Source organism: Osmia lignaria, chromosome 13 (genome assembly GCF_051020975.1).
Source record: "Osmia lignaria lignaria isolate PbOS001 chromosome 13, iyOsmLign1, whole genome shotgun sequence".
In the NCBI taxonomy this organism is placed as follows: Eukaryota; Metazoa; Arthropoda; class Insecta; order Hymenoptera; family Megachilidae; genus Osmia; species Osmia lignaria.
Genome location: NC_135044.1, coordinates 8458195 through 8471310, shown reverse-complemented (window position 1 = coordinate 8471310; position 13116 = coordinate 8458195). Strand labels below are relative to the sequence as shown.

At 34.2% G+C, this 13116-nt stretch overlaps 2 protein-coding genes across 6 annotated transcripts; one reads left to right on the top strand and one right to left on the bottom strand.

The window, feature by feature from the left end:
• The first annotated feature begins 84 nt into the window (after nucleotides 1–84).
• On the top strand, nucleotides 85–2295 carry LOC117602043 (ketohexokinase). Its single transcript, XM_034319524.2, has 3 exons — nucleotides 85–422; nucleotides 749–1345; nucleotides 1423–2295. The coding sequence occupies exons 1-3, from the start codon at nucleotides 280–282 to the stop codon at nucleotides 1817–1819; spliced, it is 1137 nt and encodes a 378-aa protein (XP_034175415.2). The 5' UTR covers nucleotides 85–279; the 3' UTR covers nucleotides 1820–2295.
• On the bottom strand, nucleotides 2074–12242 carry firl (firelighter). Of its 5 annotated transcripts, none has more exons than XM_034319525.2 (8): nucleotides 12208–12242; nucleotides 6378–6537; nucleotides 3702–3856; nucleotides 3435–3612; nucleotides 3225–3354; nucleotides 3026–3149; nucleotides 2695–2820; nucleotides 2074–2623 (listed from the first exon to the last, which is right to left on the bottom strand). In XM_034319525.2, the coding sequence occupies exons 1-8, from the start codon at nucleotides 12225–12227 to the stop codon at nucleotides 2554–2556; spliced, it is 963 nt and encodes a 320-aa protein (XP_034175416.1). In that variant the 5' UTR covers nucleotides 12228–12242; the 3' UTR covers nucleotides 2074–2553. The 5 variants fall into 5 exon arrangements, with proteins under 5 accessions (XP_034175416.1, XP_034175419.1, XP_034175420.1 ...); XM_034319528.2 differs by lacking the exon at nucleotides 12208–12242 and adding an exon at nucleotides 8882–9354; XM_034319529.2 differs by lacking the exon at nucleotides 12208–12242 and adding an exon at nucleotides 8892–9354.
• Between the last annotated feature and the right edge of the window lie 874 nt (nucleotides 12243–13116).

Genomic DNA, 13116 nt, shown 5'->3' with positions numbered 1-13116 from the left:
AACAAATTTTATCACTATTTTTGGCGCAATAGTTAATCCGGGGGTTTAAAAGTTATCAATAAATATGGCTGGATCAAAGGTCAAGTAGATTGAACTGATACACATGTAAGCCGCATAATCTAATCTAATAGATATTAAAAGGAAGTGTATATAAACAAAACAACACAGAATTGGTTCTCGAAGTATAAAATTTCTTTGCGCATATATTATTCGATTAAACTTTTGTCGTCTGTCGAAGAGAAACTTAATGTGACTTGCGCTTTCCAATCAGTAAGTGATATGATTTCAAGTTTTTATGAAAGAATTGTGGGTACGTGTTCTACAACGGAACCGAACCAGCCAAAAATCCTTTGTGTCGGGTTAACCTGTATAGATATCATACAAACCTGCTGGCAATATCCCGCGGAAGATTCTGATCAAGGGTGAGATAGGTGTTTATATTTCTACGCGCGATTGCGCAATGTTATACTTGATTCGCATTTTACTGTTTACATCTATCAGCTGATATCCACGATATCTGTTGAATAATGATTAATCAGTAATTAAGCAATGTAATTAAGTTGTTATGCATATATTCTTTGATCGATAATTTTCGATACACTGCTCTCTAACCTTAACTACAAAAAAATGTATGTATTTTATTTTTTTATTTTATAGGATGCCTGTATTAAAAAAATATATAAATATCATGGAAAGTTACAGTTTTATTTGATCTTAATTTAACCTGATTTCATTATGTGATTTACAGATCTCTAGACTATAGATGGCAAAGAGGAGGCAACACGTCAAATAGTTGCACGGTACTTTCTCAGTTAGGAAGTCTATGTGAATTTTTTGGTAACCTAAGTGCAGAAGAACATTTAAGTTTCTTGCAAAATGATATGAGAAAACATAACATTGACTTTTCTCATTGTCCTATAGTAGAAAATATTGGATGTCCAACATCTATTGTCATTTTGAGTTTAAGTTCTGGTTCTCGTACAATTCTACATCATAATCAAAATCTACCAGAATTAACATTAAAAAATTTTGAGCAGTTGCATTTAGAAGATTATAACTGGATTCATTTTGAAGGCAGAAATTTGAACGAGGTTTTATCTATGATGCAATGCATCGAGAACTATAATAACATGTTAAATTATAGTCAAGACTCTAATAATAAGGAAGCAGGCATAAGTCAGATACCGATTACAGTTAGCGTAGAATTAGAATGTCCGAAACAAGAACTTTTAGATTTATTACCTTATGTTGACGTAGCATTTATATCAAAGGAGTTTGCTCAAAGTAGAGGATACGATAATATGAGTGAAACATTGAAAAACATAAGCGAGGATGCCAAGTCTGGGTATGAATTAATGTTAATAACTAACTTTTAATTTGTACATATACAGTGGCTCTACTAATAAATTAATTCTCTTCTAGAGCAACCCTCATTTGTGCTTGGGGTGATCGGGGTGCTATGGCAAGAACTCCGGATAATATTATAGTACAATCTCCTGCATTTCCACCACAAAAGGTTGTGGATACTTTGGGTGCCGGTGACACTTTCAATGCAGCGGTGCTGCATTTTCTAAATAATGCAAAATTAGAGTTCTTTAAGACAAAGACATTAGAAGTAGACGAAGCGAATAGTACCTTCCAAAAAAATGTTACAAAGAATTATAACATTGAAAGTTTAGAATATAGCCATGCAGAATTTATCACCCCAAACGTGTTGCAGTCAGCTATAACATTTGCCTGCCAAGTAGCTGGAGCCAAAGTTGGTATAAGAGGTTACGATAAGTTAGATGAAATTTTCAAGGATACATTAAGAAGGTAGTTAAAATGTAACATTAAATTAGGCTATATATAAATATTTCATAACATCAGATTGTGATTGGAGGAAGGGGATGTTGACAGGAATTTTCCGAGATTTTTTAGAAAATTATATCCACAATGACTTTACACATGTTTACAGTGTAAACTGAATTACAGTAATTAATTTTATTTTTGCATCAATGTTGTTTGTATGCTTATTGATTGGAATAAAATTCAACTTTAACAAGGAACAGAATGCATAAAGATAACATAAACTCATTTGTATATTCATTTATTATCATATTAAAAGATGTATAAACAATACGAATCGTTACATATACATCAAGATATATCCTAAATTATACTTTAATCATTATACAACCGTCTTCCTTACAAAGTATCAACGTGAACAAAAAGAGATAGATTACATGTGATAACAATGGTAGAAACTATGTAATTGTGTTAAACATCTTTTTTTTTTCACATACTGTAAAATTATCTACAAGTTTATAAAAAAATAATTACTTATAATAATTGTACAAGGGTACTAGAAAACAGATACCATAAGTAAGCGACACGTGGTAAATAAGAGATTATTTTTTTTTGATAGTTTATAAATATCGTTGTGAATGGTATTTGATCTTGTTGATATCGTTGTGAAGCAAATGTATTTTTTGTTAAACGTGTCCTTACACAGTGCTTATATAATTACACAATACACTTCTTTATACGGTATGTAGGAATATTAAATATTCGCTAACTTTCTGCTTCGAGGCCGGCGTCAAAGAAGTCTAACGTAGAGCGTAAACTCCCGTCGGGAGTACATCTGTAATATAAAGGAAAAGTGTTAACGAACGATAAAGAATGTTTTAGATTGTTTTGATAAAGATTGTTTACCTGAGAAAGGCGTTAACGTATAGCCAACAGGAGGGGATAGATAATTCTGTGTAATTTCGCCTCTGTGCTTTAACTATTTCAGCAGCTGCTTGTTCCGGCGAAACGAGCGACATGATGCTTGGAAATCTAATAAAAGAAATATATCGTTTTATTAATTACATTTCATTAGTCATTAAATTATTATCTCTTCTCTGTACAATATGTTTCTACCTTTGAGCCAGTAATCAAGTCTGCATGCAAACAGTATATTATAAATGTGCGTGTATATTAATTATGTTTGTTACATTTGTTCTTTTAAGCGATATTAATTATTTTCTTTAAGTTAATTCACCTGATTCTTGGATTTTTACAGAGACCCGTGTTCACCATATACGGATAAATTGTTGTGAAATTGATATTTGAAGTTTTATCCTTGCTCATTCCTCTGATCTCTTCGTTTAAAGCTTCCATTAATCCTGGATAATATAATGAAGAAAAGAAAGAATGTTGATGCAAGAGCAGTGAGATTCCGCGTGAGTGATTATATTTACCTCTGACTGCAAACTTTGAGGCACAGTAAGGAACGATATTAGCCAGACCAATAATTCCAGCCATAGATGAAAGGGCAACAATGTGACCATAATTTTTTTTAATCATGTTGGGCAAGAAAGCTTGCATGGTCTGTAAATAAACCAATCGATAACGTTAATCGCTCGAAAATGATAAATGATCAATCTTTTTTTTTATTTCAAATAACTCACCCAGAAATGTGCCATTACATTGATATCAAATATTCGTTTAATATCTTCAGGTGTATGATCCAGGAAAGCACGACAAGGCATTATGCCAGCATTGTTGATTAGGATAGTCACATTTCCAACTTCTTCCTTGACTTTCTCAGCTACCTTAAACACCTCTTCTCTATTCGACACATCGCATCTGCAAGATTTATTAATTTATTCAAATTACTAATTCTGTTATGACAATGTCGAATAATCATGAGGTAAATCATTGAATCTTATGCATACTTATAAGCGTAAACTTTAGTTGCACCCAATTTGTTAATTTCGCTCACAGTTTCTTCGTTTCCTTGCTGATTCAAGTCCCAACAGACAACAGTAGCACCCAAAGCCGCATATTTTAATGCTAATTCTCTGCCAATGCCATGACCAGCACCTGTGACCTATGCAAGTACAGCAGATATAATTGATTTATCTCGTCAATCTTGAAACGACCAAGTTCTTAGTCCAAAGTAATTCAATATTTTAATGAGGATAGAGGTAGAGGTTAATTGTATAAAATGTTGTATAAGTATTATGTTTTATATGCAAAATGTGTTTCTTATATCTGGATTGATTCAATTATCTGTCCAACACGAATATTGTTTTTCAATAACCATTGGATGATCGTTGTAGAGTTTTTCGTCCTGAACACGAATCCGAAAACCGAATTACTCTATCACCCTCAGTTTTCGAAAAACACGAGTTTTTGTAAAAACATGTGTTTTGGGGGGAAAATCAACTATTACGCGGAAACTAAAAATGCTGGAACATTCGGATTGGTTTTAAAAGATGGAGGAGAGTTTTCCGAATATATTGATATTGTATATAGTTATTATATTACGTGATTTTGAATAGATGTAAATGTTGATGAAAGTTTAAAAAACAGCCGACGCACGCATTTCCTACGTATTACTTTTGTATTTTTAAGAAAAGTTGTTTATCTAGCGCGAATTCTTTATACAGTGCCAAATTCTGTAGACATTTCCGAAGAAGAAACTATGTAGGGTAAGTGTTGCGCGCAGAGAATAAATTTTTTCTCTGGGCAAAATACCGATAATTTTAGTAAGGAAGGAAGGAAGGAGTTTAATAACGTTTATAAAAACACTTTTAATGTACGTAATACAATTTAATAAACAAAAAAGGAGTGTTTAGTCACTTTACACTATGATGCCTTTAATTAGTAAAGGCGAACTGAGTAGAACTGGGTACTTTCAGTCGAAGTACCGTGCGAATTAGTCGTGTGATCAAAATCTTGGTTATAATTTGTTTTCGTCGTGAAGAGCGAAAGAGTAGCTCTCTCGTCATCGCGTCGCGGTTTTTATAAATATTAGCGTTGTTTTCCACTAAGTGTTGGAGCAGTATGCAATTCGAGTAAATCGAAAAAATATATCTGCCGGTGACGCGCGTACGGCGTTTTGGCGCCAGACATTCATAGCTCGCTCTCCTTGGCTAGTCAGTGCCGTAGCTACGCGTAAGCAACATCAATGGGGTGGGGTTCAATGTGTATCCAATTTTTATATCTATAATATTTGATTTTTTCTTGCTATTATTATTTCTCTTTCATTGTTATTCATTATTATTTTTAGATACCAACGATAAAATGATAAAATACTTTAATTTAAATATCGATTGACTAGCATTACGACTTTATCAATCGACACTCGATTGAAGACAGTTTTGACATTTGTTTATGATATAAAAAACATATTTATTGTTTCTCCGATTGTATCGAGGATTCGAAAGTAACGTCAAGTGGTGCCTATATTTCGAAAGAGCGCTAACGATAAGCGATCTGAGAAAATTGTATTACATTTTCATGTCGAACAGGCTTTCAATAGTATTGAATTTACAAGAAACCTTCTTATAATTTTCTTGAAAATCATAGAGTAGAAAATTATATTTCCATAATAAATAAACTTCTATATTTTTAAATTCGTTTGCTGCCGGTAATTCTTTATCTTATACATTTTATTTTTTCTATATCATAAACAAATGTCAAAACTGTCTTCAATCGAGTGTCGATTGATAAAGTCGTAATGCTAGTCAACCGATATTTAAATTTTAAATTAAAGTATTTTATCATTTTATTGATGGTATCTAAAAATAATAATGAATTACAATGAAAGAGAAATAATAGTAGCAAGAAAAAATCAAATATTATAGGTACAAAAATTGGATACACATTGAACCCCATTATTGGTGTTGATTACGCGTAACTACGGCACTGACTAACCGAGGAAAGCGAGTTATGTCCGTCTGGCGGCAAAACGCCGTGCGCGCGTCACTGGCAGATATTTTTTCGATTTACTCGAATTGCATACTGTTCCAACACTTACTCCGCATAGTTTCTTCTTCGGAAATGTCTACAGAATTCGGTACTGTATAGAGAATTCGCGCTACACTTGCCGTCACCAGAGTCCATAACTAAGCCGCGCAGGTTGGAAGATGGTGGGGGAACTCAGCGAGCTCTCCGCTAATCGGTTTCCACTTCGTTTGGGAGTATGACCAATCAAGCCGAACATGCGCACGAAAGGACGAAAACTCGTCTTTTCGCAGTTATGGACTCTCGTGACGGCAAGATAAAACCCTTTCCTTAAAAATACAAAAGTAATACGTAGGAAATGCGTGCGTCGGCTGTTTTTTAAACTTTCATCGACATTTACATCTATTCAGAATCACGTAATATAATAACTATATATATCAATATATTCGGGAAACTCTCCTCTATCTTTTAAGACTAATCCTAATGTTCTATCATTTTTAGTTTCCGCCTAATAATTCATTTTCCCCCCAAAACACGTGTTTCTACAAAAACTCGTGTTTTTCGAAAACTGAGGGTGATAGAGCAATTCGGTTTTCAGATTCGTGTTCAGCCAATGGCTATTGGAAAACAGAAGATAAGTTTAAATTTGTTTAACGTACCAGAACAATTTCTCCAAGGACACTTTTTTCTTCGGCTGGCACGAACAACCTGTACGTTGCTTCAACGATGTAGCAAAGAATTTTTAGAAGAAGAAGCAACACATCCGCCACGATCAACACACCCCCGTACGCCTTTACCATGATTTCCTGAAACGTTGCTCTGTAACGCGAAATGTTACTCATGAACATTTTTCATGATTTTTCATAATGTGGATTAATCTTAATTGTCGGTGTCAGTAAAATAATGAAAATCGATTGATATGTTTAGAATGATCATTGTAGTAGCAACATTATGCGTTGTTGCATAATGTAATAGCATATCGACGATTTAAAACCGGTCAGTTTATAATCTTTCTTGTCGAACGACTGTTTGTTCGTTGCATTGAAAATTGGATGAGATGACTCACAAGAAAAAGTGGTTATATAAAATCTGCACCAAGCCCAGCGTTTGACCTTTCAATTTCACCGTTTACGAAATTTTGCACGTTTAATCGGGGACAAACGAAAAAATTGTGAAATAGACGGTAGAGAAAATTGAACGTTTATAGCTTTGCCAATTAGATTTCACTTTTATCGCAGTCGTTGAAGCGTTAATTATCTCTATCTATGATTATAATTGATGTAATTGAAAGTTGAAACTGATGTATTTCAATGCAATATTTTTTTTCATAATTACCGCTTACTTATTCTGTTAGAAGAAGCAAAGAGCATATGTTCAATTTAAAATACTGAAGAATTTTATCAGAATGCCTTCGACCTGGACGATACGTGTTTGAAAAAAAAAAAGAAAAAAAAAAACCAGGAAATGAAAAATTGTAAATACTTTTATTCTCGTGATCTTCAAGCACACGCTTCTGTAATTTCTTATCGTTCGCTCGGTAGCACTTTGAATAACTACAAGTATTTATAGATCGCCTTCTTAGTATACGAAACGCTAATGATCTTGAATTTTTCTATAAAACGGTGCTTACATAAATGAAGCACGCGAAGATGAAATATGAATGAATTTCATAGAGGATGATCTTATCGAAGATTAACTGAAGCACGCAATGAAATTTTTAATCAAGTATTTTCTCGCTTTGTATATACATTCATCATTAGATCAAAGATAATAAGTTTCCGTTTATCTATACGTAAAGTGTTTGGATATCTCTTCATTGAAAATCGGCGTGTATGTACAACGTATAATTGGTGTCAGTAACCGATTATCGTTAGTAACACTTAATTATTGATAATTAAGTTACATTCGAAAGTAATTCGAAAGAGAAAATTGAATCGTTAGATTGGAACATCCACCGACTGCAAATCCTTAATACGCGTAGTGATTTATCTTAGAGCTATGTATATTACTATCATGGCATTAAATGCGTGAATCGCAAAAACGAAATCCATCTCTGTAGAAACAGAAATTCTACAAAAAGAAACAAAGAAAGAGATAAGTACAGAGTTTCCTTACCAATATCAAACACCTGGAGGTTCTCCAAAAGAAGCAACTTTACTGGAGGAAACAAAGAACTTCTTTCAAGGAAAACAGAGGTCTTATTCAAGCAAACGAGATAGGCAATATTTGCATGAAACTGAAAAAAAAAAGTACGCGAAGCGACGAACCGCAGTCGTTCGTGTTCAGATCGCAACTAAACCATCCGACTATAATGCTTCTGACCACTACCACTCTTGACATCGTCATCGAACGAATGTTCGACTATAGGATGATCACAAATACCGGCCAGAATAGCAGGTGATAGCGTGGGTGGCCATGCACTTCCGGAAGCGTGTAATAATTTCGATGAAACGTTATTATAATATTAAATCCTATTAGCAATATGGTTGCAGAGTTTATCATTCAAAATAGAATCTTTTAAATATCTTCGTGAAAAATGTTCGTTTGTATCTTAAAAACGATTCCGAGGGTAATAGAGATCGAAAGGTTTTGTATCATTTTGCAATCGAAGTGAAGATTAGACGTCGCGACTTCCGGGGTGTGCTGCTCGAGTGTTGATCAGCTGTTCGCTTAATCACCTAACAAGGGACATTACCCAATTGACACACGCCGATTTTGATGCCCTTTGAGTATGATATAGAACTCAAAAAAATATTTGACACGTATTTCTTTTTATCGGCAATCGTCCATGCTGAAGGGGTGAAAATAGCCCTCAATGTTGGGGTTGCAAAACATATTTTCTTAGATATCTCAGGAACTATTAGGTGTAGGTGAAAAATTCAAAATGGAATTTGTGTGTTTTTGAACAGCAAATTTTTCTATCTAGCCACCTTTTTGAGTAATTTATTTATTTAAAAAATATATTGAAAAATAATCTATTTTTGTCATCTTTTTCACCCCTTCAGTCAAATATTTTTTTGAGTTCTATATCATACTCAAAGGGCATCGAAATCGGTGTGTGTAGATTGAGTAATATCCCTTGTAAGATTCAAACAGGCCACCCCGGAAATAGAGCGGTCAATCTTTTAATCTATTATTCTTTATTCGCCACTATTCGAAATACCTTCAGATACCTTCAGCCTCGGGAAAGATCCAGCAGCCCTTTGGTTGCAAATTGGAACTGTCTTCGTAAAATAACGAAAACTCGCACTATTGTGATCGTTTCTTTTAACACTCTTCTTCCATCGACTTTTCTTCTTCGCTGTCGTTGAACGAATGTCGATAAAAGCAACGGGTCATCGATAACGCGTTTCCCGATTTCGTTTCACCGTTGAAGAAAGACCCGTCCCGATGACCCCCGTACGATAAATTCCTCCAATGTGATGGTAGCACAATAATACGAATGAGAGAAGAAAAATGGAGGTAACCAGTTCGAAAATACGAATATCGAACAACACGTGCGTCACTTTCGCTTTCGTGCGAACAGCATCACTCGCACGAAACTGCAAGCGTTTCTTCCTTCTTTTCTGGTTGCAACGGTCCACGGTTTATACCGGTTTTCGTGTGTCGTTTATGCAATCACTTTCGTTCTGCGATGTACAGGGTGTACTGAGCTATTTATTGGCCGGTGCTTCTCTTCTAACGCGCGTACCAGCAGAGATCAAAGAGGAAATCGTTTTACCCTTCTTTCTTTTTTATTTCACTTTGAGTGTGAAAAGTGTTTGGACACCGTTTAATACAGAATACCTCGTTTAAAATTGGACCGAATGACTTGAGATTTTTTGAGAAGTTATAGAAATTAATTTACTAAGATACATATGTGCTTTTGTCGTTTTGAAAAATTACAATTTGTTGAAATCGTGGAAGGGTAATCTTTTTTATGTGAACCTATAATGAAAATTTTAAATATCTCTTTCGTAGATTCAGATAAGTTATGTGTATGCTGATAATTTCATCGAGATCGGTCAACGCGTTTAAAAGTTGTAAGTAATTAAAATTTTCGAAAATCGCGATTTTTTATCTAATTGTAAGAACGGAACTAGTCATTTTCTTCTTAACTTCTACGCATAAAAATAATTTCACAAGGATTTGGAAATTTACAAATTACACTTAATGAAGAGAAAAAAAAAAGCAGTAATCACCTCATGTAATCACCTCATACTGCTTATTGTATAAGATGAAAATAAATTAGAAACAGCTAATTAATATGTATAATAATATTACGATCATAAAATGTTAATTCATTTGCAAGTGACACGTGCCTGGTAAAACGAAAATTGCTGAATAAGTTAATTATTATGGTAATTACTTAATTAGATGAAAAATCGCGATTTTCGAAAACATTAATTACTTGTGACTTCTAAGTGCATTGACCGACTTTGATAAAATTTTCAGCATACGCATAACGTACTTAAAAATGTCATATTTTAAATTTTCGTTACAGATTCTGATAAAAAAGTTTAAAAAATTGCCTTTTATTATTTCCTTCCCGATTTCGGCAAATTTCAATTTTTTAAAACGACGAAAGCACATATCTTAGTAAATTAATTTGTATAACTTCTCAAAAAACCTCAAGAATTTTAAACGAGGTATTCTATTTTCACCGGTGTCCAAACACTTTTTACACTCACTGTATAAGAATGCTGTTGATCTTTGTATCGAGGACTGTCTTCGTTCATTATTCATCATTTATTTAGAATGTTGAAGAAAACAAATGAAACGGTCTCTATGTAAATAAGGATAAAGGAATCATTAATTTCAAAGTTACAAGACGTATGCTGCATTTGTCATGTCCATGGTACATATTTAATATAGAAGATTACATAAAGTTACCATTAATACGTAACCCAACAAGTGCGTAGAAGGAACAGTTATGTATTACTAAGTAACACGATTGTGATTAGCAGCCAAGATAAAAGTTAGGTACCGATAAGATACGATAATATAATCAATTTAAGGCCATACATTTCTACAAAGGCTGTGCCAGTTAATAATTGTTACAGTTGTATTTTCAAAAGAAAATCTTCTCCCTCACCTCGAACAAGGTTTGTTTAGCTGTTTGCGTTTCAAGGGTAACTTCTATGTGTAAAAGTAATTTCGCAAGGATATGGAAATTTACAAATTACACTTAATGAAGAAAAAGAAAAACAGTAATCACCTCATTAACACAATGAGATGGTTAATTCTCATACTGCTTATTGCATAAGATGAAAATAAATAAGAAGCAGCGATCTATTTGTGGTAACGTAGTTTAGAACTTACAAGGGACATTACCCAATCGACACACACCGATTTTGATGCCCTTTGAGCAGGGCCGGCGTGACCTTTTGCGGGGCCTGGTTCCAAAAATTTTGGAACTATACTTAAATTTCACAATAAGGAATTATTTATTATAAGTAGAAAGGATGTCACATATATTTTTTGTAAAATGAATATTACATAATTTTTCTCGCTTTTTTCGCCGCAAAATCTTTGATTGCCTCATCAAAATTGATTGAGTTTGCTACTTCGTTTTTTATTGAAAGAATAGCCAGAGATGTAAATCGGTCCTGGCTTATTGATGACTGAAGATAATTTTTTATTAGTTTCAACCGCGAGTTTTTGTAAACCGCGGGTCCTTTCAAAACGCGAGGCCGGGTTCCGGCGAACGCGCTGAACCTGCCTCGCGCCGGCCCTGCCTTTGAGTATGATATAGAACTGAAAAAAATATTTGACACGTATTTTTTTTTATTGGCAATCGTCCATGCTGAAGAGGTGAAAATAGTCCTCAAAGTTGGGATTGCAAAATATATGGTGTAGGCGAAAAATTCAAAATGGAATTTGTGTGTTTTTGAACAGCAAATTTTTCTATGTAGCCACCTTTTTGATAAATTTATTTGTTTAAAAAATATATTGAAAAATAATCTATTTTTGTCATCTTTTTCACCCCTTCAGCATGGACGATTGCCGATAAAAAAAAATACGTGTCAAATATTTTTTTGAGTTCTATATCATACTCAAAGGGCATCAAAATCGGCGTGTGTCGATTGGGTAAGGTCCCTTGTTAGGGTAGTTTATATTTCTAAAGGCAGGAAGAAAGTCATAAAAGAGAAAGGCGATGACGAAAACCAGGCCCAAGGGTCGGCGATTGTTTATCTTTGGCCGTAGCGAGGGGTGCGGGTGTAAGAAAAACTATGTATGAATGCGAGTGCCTTTCCGGGATGGGTCAGATTTGAGCTGACTTTCGAGGAGTGAAGAACGTTTAGTTTGCGAGCTACCTTGTCAATTTTGTATCTTATTTAATACCGTCTTTTATTATCAAATCTATTTGATTAAATATATTACCACATATTTAAAATGTATGATAATATTACTATCATAAAATGTTAATTCATTTGCAAGTGACACATGCCTGGTAAAAAGAAAATTGCTGAATAAGTTGATTATCATGGTAATCACTTGATTACTCACCGTGTGTCTTGTCGATCCATCTTGCTGCTGGCTAGTTTGACCAGAACGAAATAAATCAATGCAAGTTATACGAGCGAGCAGGTGAACTTGCGATATCACGTTCAGCAGATAAAAATTTGTCAAACAGATAAACAACGGTTGAACGAGAGAGCAAAGGATACCTGGTTTGATTAAAAAATATAAATATGTAACAAGGAGATAAACGATTTTTGCATTCGACGATAAACCGGCAATTTGGTTACGGTTGGTTAGCTGTGGAATCCTTTAACGTAAGTTGTAAGTCCAATCGGTCTATAGACCATGGGTCAATGCACCAATTAATCGATTTCCCATGGGATAGGTAACGTGGCTGTTCAATAGTTGGACGAATATTTATTTGTCGATTTCTGTATCGATCGTATCATAATTCGTGACACATTTAACGACCCTTTGTTAATGATCAGCGTGTAATTTATACGAGGAGTAGCAAAAGAAATCTTCAGATTTATTCCCCACATATGTGTTAATTAAAATTATCTTGGTACATACTTCGTACGAGATGGAGAATTAAAGTGCATTCTATTGTATGTATACGGAACGCATAGAGTTATAAGTTTTTCCTCGAGTATGAAAATTGGTCTTGACCGCAAGGTCTCAAGATTTTTTCCCCTTGTTTTACTTGACAAAGAGTTTGAACCACGACATAGACGTTATTGTTAGACCGTTTGATGCATGTAAGAGAGGATAGTCTATTGACCGTTCTTCATTGTGTCTAGGAATAGTGAGATCGATATAGGGTTCAGGAACCTCCCTTTGCGAGGAAAGATTCTCGCTTCTCCAACGCATCAAATAATAATGAATGTTTCCCAACGACAGAACCTCGCGAACATGACATTTCAAGTACAATAGAAAAAACTCTGCGATCTAGTT

Coding starts and splice junctions, on each gene's coding strand:
- LOC117602043 (XM_034319524.2), top strand. CDS start 280: ATGATTTCAAGTTTTTATGAAAGAATTGTGGGTACGTGTTCTACAACG. Junction 423..748: donor GCGGAAGATTCTGATCAAGG/GTGAGATAGGTG, acceptor TGTGATTTACAG/ATCTCTAGACTATAGATGGC. Junction 1,346..1,422: donor AGCGAGGATGCCAAGTCTGG/GTATGAATTAAT, acceptor ATTCTCTTCTAG/AGCAACCCTCATTTGTGCTT.
- firl (XM_034319525.2), bottom strand. CDS start 12,227: ATGGATCGACAAGACACACG. Junction 3,857..6,377: donor TCCTTGGAGAAATTGTTCTG/GTACGTTAAACA, acceptor GTACTTGCATAG/GTCACAGGTGCTGGTCATGG. Junction 3,355..3,434: donor ATGTAATGGCACATTTCTGG/GTGAGTTATTTG, acceptor GTTTATTTACAG/ACCATGCAAGCTTTCTTGCC.